We start from the raw sequence: 20,541 nt of genomic DNA on the forward strand, positions 1-20,541 counted from the left end.
GTGGCCCAGTTGAATTAATGCGGGCCCAATGCACTGTTTGGGTCTTGGTCTTAGAAAACCATCAAACATAAAACTCAAAATATGACCAAGTCCTATAAATCCAAGATCAAAGCCACTAAAAATGTGTTGTTAGAGATGAAAAGTCTTATTTTAAGACCAAGACCCAATTATAGTACCATTGTTGGAGTTGCCCTTACAACCCAATGTCCCAAACCAAAGGCTTCGTAAAGACCGGTAATGGCACCATGCACTCCCTCTCAAGGGCTTCATTTCTATCAATCATAGTTGAAGTTTTCTGCAAATGCTCAGAACACCATTGAGGTACGCTTAATTATGAGCAAATTAACACTACAAGATACACAGTAACTGTTTCCTTACTTGCAAATGAGTTCCATAATTAGAAGTTCTTGCTCTTCAAACTTTCAAGAGTATCCTTCAAAGACACTTCAAGTGGAGTAAGCTTTACACCCAGAGTTTGGGCTCTTTCCTTGGATACCTGGTAAGTTGGTGTGAAAGGTTTGTCATCTGCACATCTGTCCAAAACAGCAACTGTTGAGATTGTGAAAATGTTTGCATTATCCGGCGGTACTGAGCATAAGAATTACTTTAACAAAGTATGAGAACAGAACAAAAGGCAGAGATATAGCAAAGATGTATTTGCAGGTATCAACTTGACCAAATGAACTTCCCTCCCTCTATCAACTTACTTCTACGGAAGATTGAGTGCAGGGGAGATATCACTCAACATTTTCACAGCCTCTGAACAGTGTTTTACGCTTTCAGCTAAACAATAACGTCCACTAGCTGAGGGGTTCTCAAAAGCTAGAATATGCGCAATCGCAACATCTCTAACATCAACAAATACACAAGTTGTGCTAGGAAATTTTTCAGTCCCTGCATCATTAAAAAAATTATCAGGAACTATAAGTACATGGCAGATTGTTTAAGACCGATATCAAGCTAAAGCACAAACTAACTTTGACAGTTATGAGTCTAGAAGAGTTCGCATACTTCAAGAATAAAAGAAGGGAACGAAAGATGAATGACACTTACAAAGATAGATCTTAAGTTCTGCAAAAACTACTCCGATTTCTCTACGTCCGCACGTCGCCATTTCTCATAAAAAAGATAGAACTTTACCACTTCATAAGCAGGGCTAAAAATGTATACTTTGCACTTTTGGACGTCTTTGATATCTCTTGGAGATACATTTGGACCTAAATGAAAATAACCAATGGCTTGTAAGATCCCAGCCCGAAAGCATAAAATAACCAATAGCATAAAATCCTCCCTTCCCGAAAGGAAGAATGTGCAATTCTTTTTTCTTAGAAAATCGTACAGTGTAGTTATGTATGACATAATCGATGTTTATGCTACCATAACAGGCTCATAGAGATTTGGCAAGGGAGGCTGTGAGAAAGTCACTTGTGCTTCTGAAGAATGGGAAAAATGGAACCATTCCAGTCCTACCTCTTCCTAAGAAGGTGCCCAAAATCTTGGTTGCTGGTAGTCATGCTGATAATCTGGGTTACCAGTGTGGTGGATGGACAATGGCTTGGCAAGGATTCAGTGGCAACAACAAAACAAGGGGTATGGTCTTTTATAATAGCTAAATTAATAAATATCTTTCTCTGTATGCGATACTTCCATTTTCCATTGAATGACAATGACTCTGAGTATACAGAAAATGGAGTGGTAGGCCGTAGGTAAAAATGTTTATACATATGGTCTTCATATCTATGTGATTGATCGAGAATGTCTATGTATACTTATGGTCTATATACTGAGCCAGTTGTTTATCTGTAAGATTTCTGATGGTTGGATCAAGTGCCCTAAAATTCTTCATATTATGTCTTGATACCCTTGAAGCACATCTTTCTATTAAAATGTTGAAATCTTTGAAATTACTTTAATAAATGATAGTGATTCCTTTTCATAACTAGGAACCACCATCCTCGGTGCTATCAAATCAACGGTTGATTCAAGCACAGAAGTTGTCTATCTTGAGAATCCTGATAGTGATTTTGTCAAGTCCAACAACTTTGAATATGCCATTGTTGTTGTTGGTGAGCACCCTTATGCTGAGACTGATGGAGACAGTATGAACTTAACTATGGCGGATCCTGGCCCAAGTGTCATCACCAGTGTGCGTGAAGCTGTCAAGTGCATTGTTATTATAATTTCTGGCAGACCTGTTGTGATTGAACTGTATGTTTCATCAATTGATGCCCTGGTAGCAGCATGGTTGCCAGGAACTGAAGGCCAAGGAATCACTGATGTCCTTTATGATGAGCATGGATTCAGTGGAAAGCTTTCGAGAACATGGTTCAGACGTGTAGATCAGCTCCCGATGAAAATTGGGGATCCACACTATGATCCTCTTTTCCCTTTTGGGTTTGGACTTGAAACTGAGTCAGTTAAGGAGCTCGTAACAAGGTAATTCCTGCATTTATGTCATGCTATGTGAGGCAAACAATGCGATCATATTATCCTCTCTTCTGAAGAGAAGAGTTTGGAACATGCTGGTATATCTAGTCTTATATTTCTTCCAGAATGAAACCTGCTTCTGTGAAACTTTAGTATCAAAATGTAGGGCATTATCTTATAGTTTTGCATCATTCTAAAAGACATGTGATCGTGGTAGACCTGTATTGAAGTTTTAGTTGCAAATCATGGTAGCTTTAGGTTTCATTCAGTCATCACTACCTATGGTTTCTGGCATTTATGTTGATGATGAAATAACTTTGGTTGCATGGAATACTTACATATGGTTTATTGATGTCTGTAGATCAACTTCAGCTGATGTATTTAGAAGGCCATGGACATTTCTCGTTGCTGTTGCTCTAATTATCAGCTTAAGACTAGAGTTTCCAATAGTTACAAGCTGGCAAACGGTCCGTAGAGGTATAATTTTACCTCTGAAATCTAAACTGAACAGTGATTGCGATCTCAATTTTTTGTGACAATCGCAACATTCTTTATTGGAACTTGCACCATATGTGTAATCTTTGCTGAAAATATGTCGGCTGTTTGGTAGTTATTGATAGAGTGAAGATTCTAGATTTATTTGACCTCTGGTTTATTGATACGGGAAATTGGCTTCAGTTCTTGCCGTGGTTTTTGGTTGAATGGTTGATATGACATTCCAGTTGAAATAACTTGTATAAGTAATAGCACCCAGACAGTAGAGGTTGCATAGATTTTCCAGTCTTTTTTTTTTTTTTTTTTTTTTTTTCTGGATTACAATTTATGAGCCTGCCAAAAGATGACCCTTTTTGTGAACACCAGTATCGAGCTATCTTATGCGGTACCATACTACAGGCTTGTGCACAATATGGTTAATATACAGTTCGGACATCAACCATTTGATATCTTTAACCATTCCATGATACCATCTGAATGAATCAATTAGTTAGGAGAAATGGTGGAAGTCAATCGCCGCCTGTTAAAGCAAGAATTATATGGTGAGTTACCAATGGATTAGTACTGTGTGGCTCAGACTATTACAACACAAATAAATCATCTTCTAAACTCAACTACAAAAAGCAACACTTACAGATTCATCAAAACTGAACGCATCTATCAAGGTCGAGCTCCTTCCAACATCAAAACTGAATGCAAATGCAATGTAGCCCAACTACCAACAGCTACAGATTCATCCTAATGGCTTGCAAATATAAGAATCATTATCTGTACACTCTAATCTTTGTGTTCAATCTACATTATCTACAACAAGTTTGCCAGGTTGGGAGTTTCATGTATTACTGCAATCACTGTTTTACTGTTTCCACACCTAGTCCTGATCTATTGCACGAAGATCGCATTGCCTACACTAGTCTATATACTACTATCAGCAGTGCTAAATTTTCAGCAGAATCACTGGTCCTGATCTTTAACTATTGCTTCTTATATTGATTTGACAAAGCTCAGATTTTTGAGTAGAGACCAAGACAAAACAAATTGTACACTCCCAGATTTCTTGATGAATTAGCCAAGCTGAAAAAGCACAAGCACTTCTGCCATCCTTAATTAGAAGATCAAATTTGGCAACACTATTCGCAAAGAAATCATATCATTAAGACTTAAACAGACAAAGTTGATTCACATCAGGATAAATTTGATCTTGCAAAAATAAAATAAATGACATGATAAACCTGCAAGAAACCTTTAGGTAAAGGTCAGACATTCTTCAACTTGTTCATCTTTGAAGGAGGCCATCGCCCTTTCTTTCTGAGTTTTCGCTTGCGCACAAGTCTCTTCCTCCGAAGTCTTATCTTCTTGGCCAGCTTCATCCGCGTCTTCTGCTCCAGCCTTTCCTGCAGCTTTGACTCCAAGGGAAGCTTGTCAACAGGTACCACCTCTGAAGGGGCCTCGGCACCCTCAGAAGCCTTCACAACCAGTGAAACCGACTTTTTGGCAACCATGGGCAGTTGAAGTCGCACTCCACTGAAACATTTGGGATGTATGGGATTCATGTGCATCCTGTGAGCTGAATACCCAATAAAAAAATCATCGGATGAACATGAGCCCAGAGTATCAAGAATAAGATTCAACCATTTCATTTCATTAAAGATAATAGAAGCTTATAAGAAAAAGTAAGTAGATTACGAACAAAAAATGAAAGCAAATTCAATCGACGAGTTTTAGTAAACCCCACACATAGTAGCAAAGAGCGGCTCAAATCAAATTCAACAATATTCTCCAATTTCTTAGCATGATAAATTCTCATTACAATAAATTAAATGCGAAGACGGAGAGAGCTTACTAGCGGCGGTGACATTTGAAGGACGAGAGGACACGGCGTTGAGCGCCAGGGGAGTAGAGCACAAAAGAAGAGCCATTTTTCGGCCTTCGAGTGTTTTGGTTGGTTTTGCTGTGGCTTTTGCCTTTTTGGATAAGAGCCCATGTAGGGACCTCCATCCTTTCCAATTTCTGTCAAATTTTTTCAAAAATAAAAAAGGGTGCGGCTATTTCTACCCCACTAAATGCTCAGTTCACCCCACGTCTTATTTTTTATCTTTAATGTTCCAATTATGCCCTTACAATTTTGAGAAAATTTGGTTTTTATTTTCTTTCTTTTATTTTCCTCAATCTGATAAAATCTAAAATATATACAAACATCTCATCAATATATTTGACGCAGACCTCCGTTCTTTTCAAACCACATCCTATATATGTTCTCCTCGATCTCTTTCTTGATTTCCATCTTTACGATTATGAATATATATATATATATTTTTTTTTGAAGCCATAAATAAAATAAATTAACAACGAACATCACACCACATTGTAATAACCACCATGTTGAAGATTAGAAGTAATTCTCAAATATGTATTTGAAAGTATAGTAGAGTAATTTTTTTTTTTTTTTTCGACGTAAAGATGTAGAGAATTGCTGTTGTTTTGGATTTTATAGATTTTAGTTTAATATTATATTTTCACAAAAATTCTTGATTATGGGGTTAGTATTGGAATATTTAGTTTAAAATTGAAATGTGGGGTGAACAAAGTATTTGGTGGGGTGCCAATAGCCGCACCCAATAAAAAAAGTAAAAACAATTTCAATCATGCTCAGTTTTTCTTTTCCCCTAATAAAAGGGCTTACTTAGGGAATTAAAACTAAAACAGAAAAAATGGGCCAAGAGCATAACCCTAACCCAAGTGTGCAAGCCAATGGGAGGCAAGAGAAGAAATCCATCCCAAAACCAGCAAATCTGCCATGACACCGCTGACCTTACCCGCTTACATGCTCTGACGCAACCGTCCACGACCACGTTGCCACCAAACTCCCATGTTGTACCGTGCTGCAAAGACCGCCAAATTGACGTCAAAGCCGACGTTCTCGCTGCTTAGCCTAAACAACAGTTGGAAGCCCTCTCCTCTACTAGGCAAAAATGAAGTTTGGGTACCACATTGATTGTTTTGTAAATATGAGTATCATTTTGATCGTGCCACAACAGTTTGGGGACCGATGCTGCCAAAACTTTTTAAGATAATCACCTTAAGGACCAGTGACATAGCCAGAAATTGGGGCACTCGTATAATGTCAAATAATAAAATAAAAAAAATGCAATAAGATGATATCTTAAAGCATTTGTCAATAACTATGAGATACTAGTGCATTTGAGTTGTTTTTCCAACCAACAAAAAGAAATCTATCTGTCATTAACTATATATTTACATGAATATTGCCCTGCAGGTCATAAAGTACGACACTATTTTCAACCACCTTAGAGATGCAGTAACTACACGCTTCACCATTCTAGAATGCTAGTTACTGCATCTTCCCTGGTTCATATCTGGTCCGGTGAAGGCTTGCCGTGCGCTCCACCACCCGATGATTGGTTACATGAATCTCCTATAAGCTGACCTGGAGGACAACCATAATGGGAGTCCTGCATATTTTCACCAAGTTAGATAATAAATATTAGCTACAATGACAAACCAGAGTTGTGAGAGATAGTTGCGGACCTTGTTAAGAACCTAAAACAACCATCTTTCTGCATGTTCATTTCCAAAACAATCCAACCATGTCTGATGCATATGCAGCCAAGTGAAAGTATCTGGCACCTCAACCTGGTGAACCCCGCAGTAAATCATAAGTAAAATTATTGCCAGATCTAAGATCTTTATAAGTTATAACCGTATGCCAACACGGGGTATGATGCTATTTGAAGACAAGAGAGCACATTTAAGAATCTACCTGTGACTTTATTAAGACTGTAGTTAAGGTGCATTGCCGCTCATTCTCTACAAAATAAAATTAATATTTCATCAATAAAACTAGATGAAGAAAGCATTTTTATTGAAAAGGAAAGTGACCTAAAGCTTATGTAATTCTTAAATTGAATTGATGTTATCAGTAACCAATTCAGTGTGCCACTTAGATGACTGCCCAATGAGGTTACCAGGAAATGACTCAAATGGGGTGAAGACAAGAAAAGAAAAAATTATCAATCCTAATTACAAACAAAAAATCTTAATCCGTATTTCACACACTCAAATGAAGAGCCCAATAAGTTTAATTCTGAAGATGATTTTCACTTCCATTTTTAGGGAACCCCTTTTAGCTTAGTAAACATCAGAACACAAGGATCCCTGACAAACTTCACACCTCATGGCACGCACAGATAAACTATGACTTTCCGGATCAACTTTTCTTTCTCAGGGTAACTATAGGTTCTGATATTAACCCTAACTAGTAAAATATAAATTGCAGGTTATAAATTGCAGGTTACTTCGACTCATAGAATAGACCATTGTATAAATCTCATTACTGTGCCAGAATGGTTTTCTTACCATTCAGTTCCCACTTGTAGAACTTCACAAGCCATGTGTCCGAGCCAATTTGAGCCGAGGATAACCGATCCACCCAGGTCCAAAATTGATTTCCTTGCTTATCTCCATACAACCTGGACATTGCATCTATGCACTGGTGGAGAGGCAGCTCCACTCCCAAGGGATGGACAAAGACACCCAATGAATGCTAGGGAAATTCAAAAGAGAAAGCAAAACCAGAATTACACAGGGGAAAACTACGAGTATGAAGCAAATATTTCGACTACAAATATTAAAGTTTTAAGCAGGAATACTTTCAGGAAAGATAATGATTGGATTAGAAGATACAATAGATAAATAGATCAATTAAGTCTGTAAAAACAAAGTATTGGGTAAGAGTAGGATGGATCCTAATTTCATATCCCATCAATAAAACAAAATTGGGTGTATTTAAGATTTGAAATCATTCCTTCTCAAAAAAGATTTGAAAACATTCAGCTCTTACATGCCAAAATAATTAAACAACAAACTTATTTCTAAAAGCATAGAACAAAGTACAAATGGACATTCGAAGATTCGACTATAAACCTGTAGATATTAAACAGTGATGTACAAAATAATATCCAAACTAGCTTCTCAACTATTTCCATATAACAACAACAATCCAAACATGCCCTTTCTTATCTTTCATTTGGCTGTATAATTATTATCTTAACTAATCAATTTTAAATCATCATAGCACAGCTGCGGCTATTACCACAGCAGTCTAACCTTCATAGCACATACTTGTTTTTAACAACCACAATCCAAACAGGCCCTTTCTTATCTTTCATTTGGCTGTATAATTGTTATCTTAACTAATCAATCTTAAATCTTCATACCAAAGCAGCGGCTATTACCACAGCAGCCCAACCTTCATCACACATGACCAAGACACCCTGAATTTATGAGTCTAGAAGAGTTTGCATACTTCAAGATTAAAAGAAGGGAAAGAAAGATGAATGACACTTACAAAGATAGATCTTAAGTTCTGCATATACTGCTCCGATTTCTCTACGTCCGCACGTCGCCATTTCTCATAAAAAAGATAGAACTTTACCACTTCATAAGCAGGGCTAAAAATGTTTACTTCGCACTTTTGGAAGTCTTTGATATCTCTTGGAGATATGTTTGGACCTAAATGAAAATAACCAATGGCTTGTAAGATCCCAGCCGCACATCTCTCGGTTGCATGCAGTATGCGACGATTGGTCTTGGCATTTTGTGTATACCAGTGTAACAATTCTTCCTGTGCATTACCGACCTGCATATTCATTTTCTTTATCAGTTGCTTTCTATGAATCATATAAAGAGTTTTTTACGAAATAAGAAATGTTTTAAGCTCCACACCATGACACCATTGACTTCAGGAAGACTGAAGAGTTCGACATCATTTCCAGAATCACCACAAACAAGTGTATTGCAGGGCAGTTTTCCATTAATTTTGAACTTGTTTAACAGATATGCAAGAGCTTGCCCTTTGCCAGCACCCTTTGGTAGCACGTCCAAAGCAATCCCACTGCTATATATTATCTTTACATCTAACTGACCAAACACATATACACACATTATACAGATCAGCAAGATGTATCACCACATTGACAGCATAAAAATGCATTCAAGTAACAGAAGCATTTTAATCATGTACAAGAAAACTAATAAAAATATATAAATACAAAAATAGCAGCAGTGTAGAACATAATTCAGCAGGAAACAGTATCAGACAAATTCCAGCCATAATGTTTAAAAAACAAGAGGTGAACTCACCCCACGTTTCGCTAACCGTTGTGATAGAACATTCATTATCTCAGTTGCCTCAACCTTGTCTACATAAAAGCTAACCTTGTGAGGTCGTTGCTCCGCCTCTGCCTGAAATTTGTAGATCAAATATTGAAATGCAAGTGATAATGAGAGCTTATATTTTCACACTAGTTGCCTCATCTGTTTGGTCTAAAAAAACAAAGTAAAAGTACCTGAGGAGTAAGCTGAGGAAACTTGAGTGTTTCCTCAACAACAATGTTTCTATCCCAATTATGATTGAGATGCAGTTGCCAACCATCATCGGGAAGCTCACCACAGACAATCTCAGTTCCGACAGACATGATAGTAATATCGGGCGTCAACAAGGGCTTCACATTCCACAAGGGTTTGTAAGATACAGGTGATCTTCCGGTTGAATATACGAGCAGAGAATCGTGGCGATAAAATGATTCCCATAGAGCATTAAACCGGAGAAGAGAAGTATTTCGAGGATCATCATGATCTACCTGAATAACAAAAACCATAATGATAAACCCGGTCGATGGATCAAGGGGCAATACGCAGCTAAATCATACCATTGTGTAATCAAGATCCGAAACCAGCATGAGACGAGCAGAGCCATTCAACCGAGAGTCCATCAATTTCAATCACTACTACTGCCAACCGTGAACCGGAAACTGGAAATCTAGTGAAAGTTTCATTTACTATCATTATTGGTCCACAACAAGTTGCACAGCCGCATGTAATATTTTTATTTTTTATTTTTATTTTTTATTATTATAGAGAATGAAATGGTCCAATTAAGCTCGTACCCAATAACGACCATAACGATCAATACATAAGTAACTCGATGACTACTCATACACAAAGCAAAGTAATAGGAATAAACGGCATTCCAGGTAGGGAGAGCTAACCATTCCATAGTTTGTGGCTTTGTAAAATTCTTGCTTGTTTTACTTATCATGGTCGATGCCTTAACGGTTTTAATTACATGAATCGATAAATATTGAGTTTAAATAAAACACGAGGCTAGGCATTGTTTGATATGAGATATATCATTGTTTAGTGTCGTGAGAACGGTGAGACGCTGTCTCTCACTCTCAAATCCGTTAAACCTTTAAGGGAGCTATTGTCCGTATGCTTGTCGAGCCTTTTATGCCTTTAGGTAGGATTAGTATTGGCAGTGACGTCATGTAGACCATTATTGTTGTAGCCATAAATGTAAGGGATCTATGTGTGCGCGCGGAGAAATTCATTTCTTTGTCTTCTTTAGTGGATTTGAGATGGTTCGTATTCTTTGTTATTTTCTTTGTTCGTTAAGTTCAAAATTTTAAAATTTTAACGTGTCAATCTTCCCCCCGAGCTTATATGTTGCAGGTGCTTGTCAGTTAGTTTGTTACCTTACCGATTGATGTACATTTTTTTTATCATGGATAATTAATGATCGAAACTATCTTATTTAAAAAAAATAAAAAATAGCCATTGTACTTCCCGTTTGGCTAGCAAACACTAACGAAGACCATTTTTACTCTTCAAATTGGTGAGTTGCCAACAAAATTGTATTGTATGATTGACGAGCATGACATTACAATGAAAAAGTATTTTTCTGTTGTGTGAAAAAGTGGGACATCAGAAAACAGAAAAAGAAAAGAAAGCTCGTATGTTATTTGATTACTATGGTATGATGCACTTTTTAGCATAGTAATGGCTCGTCAGAGGAATAATCGCCTGATTCAGAAACATGGTGTGTGCTTCTAGAGAATGCACTTGAGATTTGATGCTCGCAAGAAGAAGATTCCGTACAAGGTAAGGAACCTGCAGAGCCTTCAGGCAAATAGACTTCAGTTCAGAGAACACAAGGTCAAGCTATCATGATAGGGAGACGGGGACTTTGATGTTAGTGTTTATACCAAAGTTTTGTTTGTAACTAGAATAACTAGAATAATGTGCAAGTAGTTGAACGCTTCATGCATATATCAAAGTTGCTTGTGTGAACAGTTTTACTGCATTGTTTGTTTAGTCAAGAATGAAATATTGAAATGAATTAATAATTGTTGCATCTTTCACGCAAGGAAAGAACACATTGGTCGTCCCTTTCGATTCATTGCTCTTAATTATGGTCACCTACATGTTCATCGCTAAACTTTGTTACCACAGTCACACAACAAGAATAGTAAATAGGCATGAACAGAAAGAATGACGCGATCAAGGAAAATAAACATAGCAGTCATAGCAAACATATTAGGTATCCTGCAACATACGGTCTAGGAGATATCAAAAGAACAACAAAATTGAAGCAGCAAAAACCCCATGGCTAAAAGTCACGATATTGATATTCCTGTAATCAGGATTACTTCTGATGCTATCAGGTTGAGCAAATCACTGTTTGAGCCACTAATGGGTCCCGTCAGTCTTCTGCAAAAGAGATGGGAGTAAATGAATTTGCAGCCCCAGTAGTATCAAGGTAGGAATGCCATACGGGCAACATATTATTTTTTATGTCTGAAGCATATTCAGATTAGAAAATGAAACATAAAACAACAACAGTTCCACCAACTTATCTTTTGGCACACAAAAAAGAAGAAAATAAAATGTAAAAACAAAACAAAAGAGAAACCAAAATATTAGCTTTTTATACACAGATGGAAATCAAACTGAGAAAGTAGAGACTGGCAACATATCGTCATAGTAGTCTAGCCGCTACATTAGGTGGTACAAAATGAAGAAACAAGTTATCTTGAACAGGCAGCCATGACTGAAAACATACTGAACCATGTCAAACGAGTCACTTATAGAAAGAATGATGCAGGAGCATCCAAAAGACTCCTAAATTAATTACGAGTTTATTATCTTCTATTATCCTCTTTATTATTCTCCCAAGTCATTTTAGATTCCTGCTTTTATTACGGTTTGCTATCACCTATATATCTAGCTTTTTGGACTCTTGTTAGGCAGCTTTTGTATCTTGAATAGAATATATAGAGTTTCTTTGGGTATATTCAGCCCTAGCACTCAGAAGGATCATTTTTATTTAATCCTACTGCAAGTATCTTTGTGCTATTGTTTTTTTTTTTTTTTGTAGATCTTCGCTCTCAAGTGTCTAGCCGCAAGACAGAAACTTCCAGTTTCTGCCCTGCATCAAAGAAGAACATCCATGAAGGATCGGAAGACTGAATAGAACTTGAAACCTACCATGCATCACCTTCATAGATTATAGATGCTTCAAGTTTGAAAAATAAAAGGATGCCTGTCCCCTATCCTCCATCTATTAAGTTGACATATGCTACTAACCCCATCGGAGGCGTTTGTTTGCCTGGATATGAGGCCCTGACAAGATTGATTATTTCCTATCTAGTGTTTGGACTTTCAGATATCAAGCAACCAGAAAACTTTTATCATGTCAGACCTTCATTTGAAATCTTGCTGAGAAGGTGTTATAATTTTTATCCAACTGGATTTGATCAAAACACTCGAGAAAACTACCCATCCAATTTTACGTGTTCATGTTGGTTCGTTGTAGAAGAGAGCTTCCTTCCTCTTCGATCAATCACCCCTCCTTAAAAATCAGAATCCTCTTCGATCCAGTTCTACCCATCCAATTCTACGTCGTCCTTTTGATCAATTACAGTCTCGTGATCTGCAGCAAAACCGCCTTGGGTCTTGATCGTCTTCTTCGATGAGATCTACTTCGGTGGATCCTCTTCGTCGTCATATTCGGTGGTGATGCGAGACGGCGACGTGCGAGAGACACGGCGAATCTGGATCTGAAATAGGAATTGAGGTTGCGTTTGTGGATGCAGAAAGCCAAGACCACCATGAGGGAGGGGCCAACTTAAGCCACCATGGCTCGAACTCGTTGAGAGTGAAGGTCGTAGATGCAGAGGATGAAGATGACATGAGGATTTTCCATTTGATTGAGTTGAAGAAGATGGATACCGAACAGAGATCTGCTTCTTTTACTTATCTATTCCCGTTCTAATCCTTCAAACCAAACAAATGAATGGATTTGAAATAAATCCAATCTTATCCTAATCTAATCTTATTACTATCCTAATTCAATCTTATCCTAGTTACCAAACGTGGCCGATCAAGTCTAAATTTAAGCAAACGTCCGAAAAATCTGAACTCCTACCCAGCGCAAGGACAAGGACAGACATAAGATTCCACAATTTCATGTAAACTCAATTATGATTATTCATAACGGCAAAGACCAAAGAGAGAGGCAGAGCTGGAAATCCGTACCTTATCAGCAATTACTTTCTCGTTCTCGGCGCTTTCTTTGGCAGCCTTCTGCTTCAGCTTCTCCAGCCTCTCCCTCTCCATTTTCTTCAGAAAAAAACAAACCCTAAAATTAATTCCAAGACAGATCGAGCAAAGGAGGCGAATTGGGGTACGTACCTTGATGTAGACGTTCTCAGCAGCGCGTTCCTCCTCGCTGAGAACCTTGCCCTTTCCGTCACCGTAGAAACGGGTGCGAGTCAACCAGGCTCGAGTCGGAGTCGGCACCACCACTCGGCTCTGAACAAATCTCATAGCCATCTCTTCTTTTGCTTTATGCTCTTTTGCTCTTGCCTCAAGTCGAGCTTATACAAATAGAAAGCCAAAAACAATAAATAAATTATGTCCACCGGGGACGCTAGGTTGTTGGTCCGTTGAATTGGTATCTGCTTCAGCTTCGATCAAGTTTTTTTATTTTTTATTTTTGGTTACAAGGGGTGCCTAAAAGAAGTTTGTTGGAAACATATATTTTTTACTCCTAATCAAAGTACATGCACCCACAGCTATCATCATCAGCCATATATCTAACCAATTTTCTCTTCCGTCTTTCAGAACGTTGAGTTGGAATAATGGCCTTCTCCAGATATCCCCCCGTGCCGGAAAAAGAAAAAATGACGTTTATGAGACAAGGCATTGCTTCAGCTTGCCGTAATCTGTCGCAAGCTTGTCACTATGCAATTGCTGCTTGGTTAACTACGAAATATGTTGACTTCTGTTTGTTACCCTACCAAGTATCTCAAGTTACAAGTTAGCTTTTCTGCGGAATCAATTTGTTCTTCAAGTCAAGCTTTGGTTTCTTACACATACTACTTGGCACAATACATACTTCAATCAACTCGATTGCCAATTCTCAATTTGTCTCCTTTAATGAAGCTGCAGATATGTGTCGATCTGTATCTGTCTTCACGGAGTTTAGCAATTGGAGCCTCTTCTCTTGGTATGCTATTTTCCTATTGGCTTCAAGGATAATGAGGAGAGCAGTAATATCAGCAGGATTCACCCCACCAACTCTACTTGCCTGACCAATGGTTTGTGGTCTCACCTGAAAGCATGCTATATTAATTACAACTGGATGAAATAATGATTTTGCAGATGCAACTAAAACGATACACAAAGTTGGTTATTCAGACAAAAGGAACATCTACTTGACCAAAGATGCATGATAATGCAGTGAACAACTTTGCAGTAAAGAGAATCCTTATGCCCCTAGCACCAACACCGCCTACCTAACAAAATTACAGAGAGGGGGGGAGGGATGGGGGGAGCGGGTATTATCTCTCTCCTGAGCTGATTGAAAATGGGTAAAGGAGACTTAAGTTTCCTTCATCCAACTGAACCATTAGGGTTCAAGAACTTAGATTGCAAACTTGTGTGGTTCATACTCGAACAGTAATGTTGCCACCTGATGAATGGTCTGATCACTGGTGAAACTTTTCATCTTAGCCTTATATAAAGCGTGGAAGGGATAAATAAGATTGTTCTTTACAATGAGTGAGCAACAAAGTAAACTTGCAATTAAAGCACTTAAATCCTCTCGATTGAGGTGTTCTGCATGACGCAACTTGCAATCTCCTAATCTCAACTCCTTGATAGAGTCAAATTTGTGACGACATCATAGTCAAACCTTTTAAGGTTTATGAGCGAAAGAAATGGAAGGAGAGAGCACCTAATCTTTCAAGATAATTATTTCAGCTGGAAGGAAACCAAGTCTGTTTCTAGAAGTCTCTAAGCCTAGTGTCCTTTTAAGTGTTTTCAGATTTCTGTTTCAGTTTAGAAGTTTTGAGGTCTCTTTTAACAACTCTTGAATGCTTCAGATTTAGAAGAGAGTCCTAAAGAGTCTTTAATGCTAGTCAATGTGAGCTATCTGCTCAAGAATAAATAAGTGTAAGGGCCTAATGCTCAGGTATGTTTTGATGAATAAAAAATTATCAGAGTATTTTCTGAGTTTTCCTGTGATGGGATTAGCGTGAAGCCCAGTTTTGGGTGGGAAACCTGGGAGTGATTCTTAAATCAAAGTGTTCTGTGTGTGTTTAAAGCCCTAAGCCTTAGAACTTATTGATCCTGGTGTCTAGGTAGTAAGTATACTGCATCACAATTCAGTCGCATTGTCAAAAAATGAGGAATAGAAGGAAGGGATACAACCCTTTATTGTTTCCCATCCGTGTGACCATATGGGGACGGACAATGCCTGAGGGACTTGAAGGCTAGTGTTTGAGGAGTAGACAAAAATTGTGATTCTACAATAGCAACAAGACAATCAACCAAAAATTAGTCTGGCAAACACAAACTACTACTGAAGGGGAATAGATGTATGAAAACACAGTGCTCTTACATTTAAACCCTGAAGGCTATGAAGTTTGGGGGGATGTCTGTGATGCAGGAGCTTCCAAAAGACTCCTAAATTAATTAGGAGATTATTATCTTTTATCAATCTCTTTGTTATGTTTTAGTATTCTTTTAAGTCTTTTTAGATTCCTGCTTTTATTAGGGTTTGCTATTACCTATATATCTAGCGTTTTGGAGTCTTGTAGGGCAGCTTTTGTATTTTGAATAGAACACAGTTTTCTTTGGGTATATTCAGCCCTAGATTTCAAAAAGATCGTTCCTACTCTAATCCTACTGCAAGTATTTCTCTGCTATTGCTTGTTTTTTTTGTTGAGATCTTCGCTCTCAAGTGTTTTACCCCTAATCTAGCTGGCAAGGCAGAAACTGGAGAGTAGGAAATTCCAGGAAGGTTGGAGCATGTAGATTGAGATTGCAAAATTTGCACAGACAGATGAAAATGGCAAATCCATTGAATAGAAGGCTTTGATTTTCATCTTCAGCAGAACCAAAACCTCACAATCCCATTAAAAGAAGGAAATCTATTTCTAGAGGTACATTCCCCTGTTTCACTGAGCAGCCCCAAACCCAACTAAAGATATACTTAAAAGCAAAAACGAGAAACTAGATTGTATATTCCAAATTAGAAAATGAATTTACTGTGAGAAATATTCTCCATACTTGCTAAAATATGGAAAGCCAACTGATGTCTCTAATAAAGATGCCTCATATGCAAGCAGAAGCACAATTAATTGATGGAAACAGGCACTTCAAAGAAATTAGATGGAGTATAGAGCAGAGGGAGGAAATTGGGAGGCAAAGTGATCTTGGTCTTTCATTTGGCCTCGTACTCTTCTAACTTTTTCCATCCTAATTATTCAAGTTGGTGGTTTGAATCCAACTAAGGAACGCAATAGCAGAGAGATACTTGCAGTAGGATTAAAGTAGCAGAGAGAAGATCTCAACAAAAATTGAAAGCTAGTGTTTGAGTAGACAAAAATTGTGATTCTACAATAGCAACAAGACAATCGACCAACAATCAGTCTGGCAAACACAGACATAGAAGTATGTATGAAAATTGAAGATTCAAATCTGTAACAAGTGGTATCTTGAAAATTTAAATTTCCTTAGAAGGGAAACTACCACAAGTCAACCAACTAGTGCTCTTACATTTAAACCCTGAAGGCCATTATTCTAAACCAATAATAGAAGTATCTTTTAATATTTTCTTTCTTATGTTTTATTATTCTTTTAAGTCTTTTCAGATTCCTGCTTTTATTAGGGTCTGCTATTACCTATATATCTATCGTTTTGGAGTCTTGTTAGGCAGCTTTTGTATTTTGAATAGAATATATAGAGTTTCTTTGGGTATATTCAGCCCTAGAACTCAAAAGGATCGTTCCTACATTAATCCTACCGCAAGTATTTCTCTGCTATTGCTTGTTTTTTGTTGTTGAGATCTTCGCTCTCAAGTGTTTTACAAGTCAAGAGTTAGTAGACTTGTTTTAGTTTCCCTTCTAAGGAAATTTAAATTTTCAAGATACTACTTGTTACAGTATTTGAATCTTCATTTATACTCTCTTCTAATTTATATATTTTTCATCACCCTGATTAAATGTATAAGCATTGCAACACATAGATGCATTTCTTATCACCAAACTTCATGCCATCTAAATCGGCCCGTATTCCGAACCAGCACCTATCTTGCTTTGTCCCACATCAATGCATTCTCTTAACCTCAACAGTCTTATTTCTCCAGGGATGACCACGAGGTTTCATAAGAAGTTTTAAATTCTGTCTTTCAGCATTATGCTTCCAACTATTCATATAGCAGTCATGAGAGTCTAATGAGGACTTTCAAATTAACAGTTGGAACTGTGTTTTATAATTTTATTAGTTTTTTTTTCAATATACAAGTTATCTGTCTTTGAAGTCCTCTTTTAGTCTTCATTTCAAAAGTCCTCGTTGGAGAGAGAACCCCTAGCAGTCATTACATTTTGGTATTATAACCCTACTACCAAAGCACCATCATGAAAATCCAGTTTAGGCACATACTTCCCGAGTTCTGGACTTGTGTATCAACTATCAAGCCATAATCCAAAATTAAATAACAGTACACACCTTTGAGAGTTTTTCACGTGCTTCAAGGGACAATGTTGTTATTGCATTGTAATCCAAGTCCTCTGGAAGTCTTTTATGTTGTTGATGGGCCATCTATGTAGAATATGAGTTGGAAAAATGAGATATACAGCCTTATATGCATAAAGATAAGTTTAGATAGTTAACAAAAAAAATGGTAATGTAACTAATCAATCAATTGCAGGTTTATACTAATTACGAAAATTGACGGCACCAAAATACATCTCTTTCACCTGTTGAAGTTGGTTCTGCTGGCGCACAATGAAACCCTCATACTTGATGTCAATCTCCACGCATTCTTTTTCAACTCTAGACAACATTTCATTCCCATAACCATGCTTGTCAAGAACTTTATATTCTACATGTGGTTTCTTAAGAAGACTCTCCAGAGTTGAAAAGTCTTTCACTGGCTGACATGAAAGACTAGTAACATTAGCAGACAGATCTCCCCCTGAAAAAAAAACAAAAAACAAAAAAAAACAATAACTTAAAGTTTCAGTTAATATCCCATAAAGCCCAAATTATACTATCATACTTGAGCATACTTTACCCTACTAAAAGGAATGAGCAATAAAGATCAGACTACTTTTTCCGAAGCATTTCTGCAAAGCAATGTGATTTTGAGGTCACAATATTATCTATATCTCCTACATGATGATCCTGTCGAGAAAATACTTTGATATGATGAGCATCTGGAAGTGACTCGAAGAAAAAATCGAGCTGTTCTGATAAGAAGCAATAAAAGACCTAAACTTTTCTGCTCCCTCTGCTCAAGGTGGCCCTGTAAATTTCCCTTTTCATGAAAAGTTTCAGAAGATTCTAAGCCATATTCAACAAGGTCAGATTATTGAGTAAGTAAACGACCACAGGATTGTCACAAAAGCGGGACCTAACGTTATGCGAAAATGCTGCTACTTGGATTTTAGATCCCACTTAATTGCACTAGATACTTATCAGGTTCACTCTAATTAACAAAATAAAAAGGGAAGGAAAATAGAAATTACCGACACAAGTTTGGGCAGAAGAAATAATAAACCTAGGAGAGATCATTAGCAGAAAGTAAAAAATCGCAAGGTATACATTTAGAAATTGACATTAGGCCAAACTGGAAGTTTTAGAAAACTAAAGGGGCATATATATTTTTTTTCTTCAAAAATTTTATGAAGCGGAAAAGTCAAAGTACAAAAGTCAATTCAGAGATGTCAGAAGTGTAGTTCATCAATGAATCACTTGAATGATTATCTGCTTCAATATGAAATTTAAAATATAAACCTGATATCCGAACACTTTTTAATCGCTTCTTCTCTTCTAAGATTCGAGCTTGCTTGTCTTGGTAGAGTTTCCAACGTCTATCATCTATCAATCCAATTTCACGGCCCAACGGGGTCAGACGGCTATCTGCGTTGTCGGATCGAAGAAGTAGCCGGTGTTCAGAGCGGCTGGAAAAGTAAAGGAAGCACTTATATGCATGTTATACTGGTGAAACTCAACAATGAACATACAGATCATATACTTATTTTCTGTTATGAAAATTTAGTTATGCTGGTAAGCATGGAGTTCAAGCTATCATTTCTAACACAATGTCAGCAATTATATGAAAAAATGTCATAACAAAGTTTTTAATTTTTTGGACATCTCATGACAAGGAAGAAAATTACAAAACAGCCGATCATGAATCCACGAAAACAAGCAAACAGGCAAACCAAGCTACAGCCGCAAAAACAAGCAAAAAAAGAAGAAACACAAAAGAAAGCAAAAAATATATATATAAAACTATCCCCGCAGTTTGAAAATCTTGAAGTCCATAACAAGCGAAGAATTGAGACCTGTACCAGAGATGATCCAGCTCCTCCTCCCTAACATCACTGTATATCTCACCAAGCAAACACTGTTTGCAACAATAAAACCAAGAAAACCAAACCTAAGAAATACCCTTTGAAAATTAGCTCCCTAAACTTATTATAGAGCCAAGATACCTCACTGTTTTAAAATTTGACATACTACCTCAAGTTCACCTCTCGTTTTTCTCTTCTGAGAGAAACTACCACTCTCATCATCAACACCGCTACCCTTTTCTTTTTTTTTTTTTTTTTTTTTTCCTTTTCTCTTCTTTTCTTCATGATGCAGAAATTATCATTCCTTGGGAGTTGTTTTTGACTATTAAATGTTGTTGTTTGCTAGCTGTTAGGCATTTAATGTAATCTAGGAAGTAGGAGTTTATTTATGGGCGTCTTTAGAAGAGTCTAGGGAATGTTTAGAGGTATTTCAAAAGGGTTTAACCTAGACCTGAAGAACTCAGTTCTGAAGCAGTTTTACTGAAATATTTAGAGATTCAGATACTCCCTTAGAAATCTAGGCTCCAATGGTGATTGGAGTAATCCTTCCCTAGCCCTAAGTGCCGGTTTCACACTTAGTTGCTGGGTTAACCTACTTGCTTTGCATCAACCAAGTAAGAAAGCTGTATGTCCAATGAGAAAAAAAAAGTAGTGCGTGTATATATATATATACAGGCTGTCTCAGCTGCGGAAGTCCGCACCGCTTTACGGTGCGGATTTTCGTCCGTTCGCCACCGTACGGCGCCAGCGAGGGCGTGCCTCCACCCCAGCGGGCTCCAGCAGCTTCCCCGACCACTTTCCATCCCCGGCGAGTCCGCCGAATTGCAGTTTTCCGGCCAGATCACCCAAAACTTCAAACAAGTCAATCTGGCCAGAAAACTGCAATTCG

General features: G+C 37.5%; 5 protein-coding genes and 1 pseudogene across 7 annotated transcripts in view; 1 reads left to right on the top strand and 5 right to left on the bottom strand.

Annotated features, from left to right (window-relative positions):
- Window positions 1–397: 397 nt before the first annotated feature.
- On the bottom strand, window positions 398–1,114 carry LOC101296433 (annotated as a pseudogene).
- Window positions 1,115–1,234: 120 nt separating this feature from the next.
- Window positions 1,235–2,440, top strand: LOC101296718 (periplasmic beta-glucosidase-like). The gene is made up of 3 exons (XM_004308127.1): window positions 1,235–1,309; window positions 1,386–1,590; window positions 1,944–2,440. The coding sequence occupies exons 1-3, from the start codon at window positions 1,235–1,237 to the stop codon at window positions 2,438–2,440; spliced, it is 777 nt and encodes a 258-aa protein (XP_004308175.1).
- Window positions 2,441–3,792: 1,352 nt separating this feature from the next.
- Window positions 3,793–4,842, bottom strand: LOC101311793 (50S ribosomal protein 5, chloroplastic-like). Its single transcript, XM_004306375.1, has 2 exons — window positions 4,766–4,842; window positions 3,793–4,489 (listed from the first exon to the last, which is right to left on the bottom strand). Exons 1-2 carry the CDS (start codon window positions 4,839–4,841, stop codon window positions 4,179–4,181), a joined length of 387 nt encoding a protein of 128 aa, XP_004306423.1. The 5' UTR covers window position 4,842; the 3' UTR covers window positions 3,793–4,178.
- Window positions 4,843–6,366: 1,524 nt separating this feature from the next.
- Window positions 6,367–9,800, bottom strand: LOC101312086 (sucrose-phosphatase 2-like). The gene is made up of 9 exons (XM_004306376.1): window positions 9,654–9,800; window positions 9,291–9,584; window positions 9,085–9,186; window positions 8,668–8,862; window positions 8,291–8,581; window positions 7,300–7,486; window positions 6,704–6,750; window positions 6,472–6,576; window positions 6,367–6,395 (listed from the first exon to the last, which is right to left on the bottom strand). Exons 1-8 carry the CDS (start codon window positions 9,714–9,716, stop codon window positions 6,484–6,486), a joined length of 1,272 nt encoding a protein of 423 aa, XP_004306424.1. The 5' UTR covers window positions 9,717–9,800; the 3' UTR covers window positions 6,367–6,395; window positions 6,472–6,483.
- A 1,477-nt stretch (window positions 9,801–11,277) lies between these two features.
- On the bottom strand, window positions 11,278–13,937 carry LOC101312379. 3 transcript variants are annotated; one of them, XM_004306378.1, is made up of 3 exons: window positions 13,477–13,937; window positions 13,321–13,404; window positions 11,278–11,493 (listed from the first exon to the last, which is right to left on the bottom strand). In XM_004306378.1, exons 1-3 carry the CDS (start codon window positions 13,615–13,617, stop codon window positions 11,473–11,475), a joined length of 246 nt encoding a protein of 81 aa, XP_004306426.1. In that variant the 5' UTR covers window positions 13,618–13,937; the 3' UTR covers window positions 11,278–11,472. The 3 variants fall into 3 exon arrangements, with proteins under 3 accessions (XP_004306426.1, XP_004306425.1, XP_004306427.1); XM_004306379.1 differs by lacking the exon at window positions 11,278–11,493 and adding an exon at window positions 12,835–13,053; XM_004306377.1 differs by having other exon boundaries at window positions 13,321–13,926.
- A 113-nt stretch (window positions 13,938–14,050) lies between these two features.
- LOC101313049 (tRNA uridine 5-carboxymethylaminomethyl modification enzyme MnmG-like) overlaps window positions 14,051–20,541 on the bottom strand; it is a 13,776-nt gene continuing 7,285 nt past the window's right edge. Inside the window, exons 10-13 of the mRNA XM_004306380.1 lie at window positions 19,090–19,256; window positions 18,051–18,268; window positions 17,800–17,892; window positions 14,051–14,398 (exon numbers count right to left, since the gene is read on the bottom strand). Of these exons, the coding sequence (XP_004306428.1) occupies window positions 14,207–14,398; window positions 17,800–17,892; window positions 18,051–18,268; window positions 19,090–19,256 (670 nt within the window). The 3' untranslated portion in view covers window positions 14,051–14,206. The remainder of the gene's footprint in view (window positions 14,399–17,799; window positions 17,893–18,050; window positions 18,269–19,089; window positions 19,257–20,541) is intronic.

The sequence above is a fragment of the Fragaria vesca genome, linkage group LG7, assembly GCF_000184155.1.
Source record: "Fragaria vesca subsp. vesca linkage group LG7, FraVesHawaii_1.0, whole genome shotgun sequence".
Lineage (NCBI taxonomy): Eukaryota > Viridiplantae > Streptophyta > Magnoliopsida > Rosales > Rosaceae > Fragaria > Fragaria vesca.

What these genes read in the sequence shown, in the direction of transcription:
- LOC101296718 (XM_004308127.1), top strand. Translation starts at nt 1,235, where the DNA reads ATGGCTTGTAAGATCCCAGCCCGAAAGCATAAAATAACCAATAGCATA. An exon ending in CCCTTCCCGAAAGGAAGAAT is followed by an intron (nt 1,310 to 1,385) that starts GTGCAATTCTTT and finishes CTACCATAACAG; the next exon opens with GCTCATAGAGATTTGGCAAG. An exon ending in TGGCAACAACAAAACAAGGG is followed by an intron (nt 1,591 to 1,943) that starts GTATGGTCTTTT and finishes TTTCATAACTAG; the next exon opens with GAACCACCATCCTCGGTGCT.
- LOC101311793 (XM_004306375.1), bottom strand. Translation starts at nt 4,841, where the DNA reads ATGGCTCTTCTTTTGTGCTCTACTCCCCTGGCGCTCAACGCCGTGTCC. An exon ending in TTCAAATGTCACCGCCGCTA is followed by an intron (nt 4,490 to 4,765) that starts GTAAGCTCTCTC and finishes TTGGGTATTCAG; the next exon opens with CTCACAGGATGCACATGAAT.
- LOC101312086 (XM_004306376.1), bottom strand. Translation starts at nt 9,716, where the DNA reads ATGGACTCTCGGTTGAATGGCTCTGCTCGTCTCATGCTGGTTTCGGAT. An exon ending in CGGATCTTGATTACACAATG is followed by an intron (nt 9,585 to 9,653) that starts GTATGATTTAGC and finishes TTTGTTATTCAG; the next exon opens with GTAGATCATGATGATCCTCG. An exon ending in AACGGTTAGCGAAACGTGGG is followed by an intron (nt 8,863 to 9,084) that starts GTGAGTTCACCT and finishes GTGTTTGGTCAG; the next exon opens with TTAGATGTAAAGATAATATA.
- LOC101312379 (XM_004306377.1), bottom strand. Translation starts at nt 13,617, where the DNA reads ATGGCTATGAGATTTGTTCAGAGCCGAGTGGTGGTGCCGACTCCGACT. An exon ending in AGAAAGTAATTGCTGATAAG is followed by an intron (nt 11,494 to 13,320) that starts GTACGGATTTCC and finishes TCTCTTTTGCAG; the next exon opens with AAGACTGACGGGACCCATTA.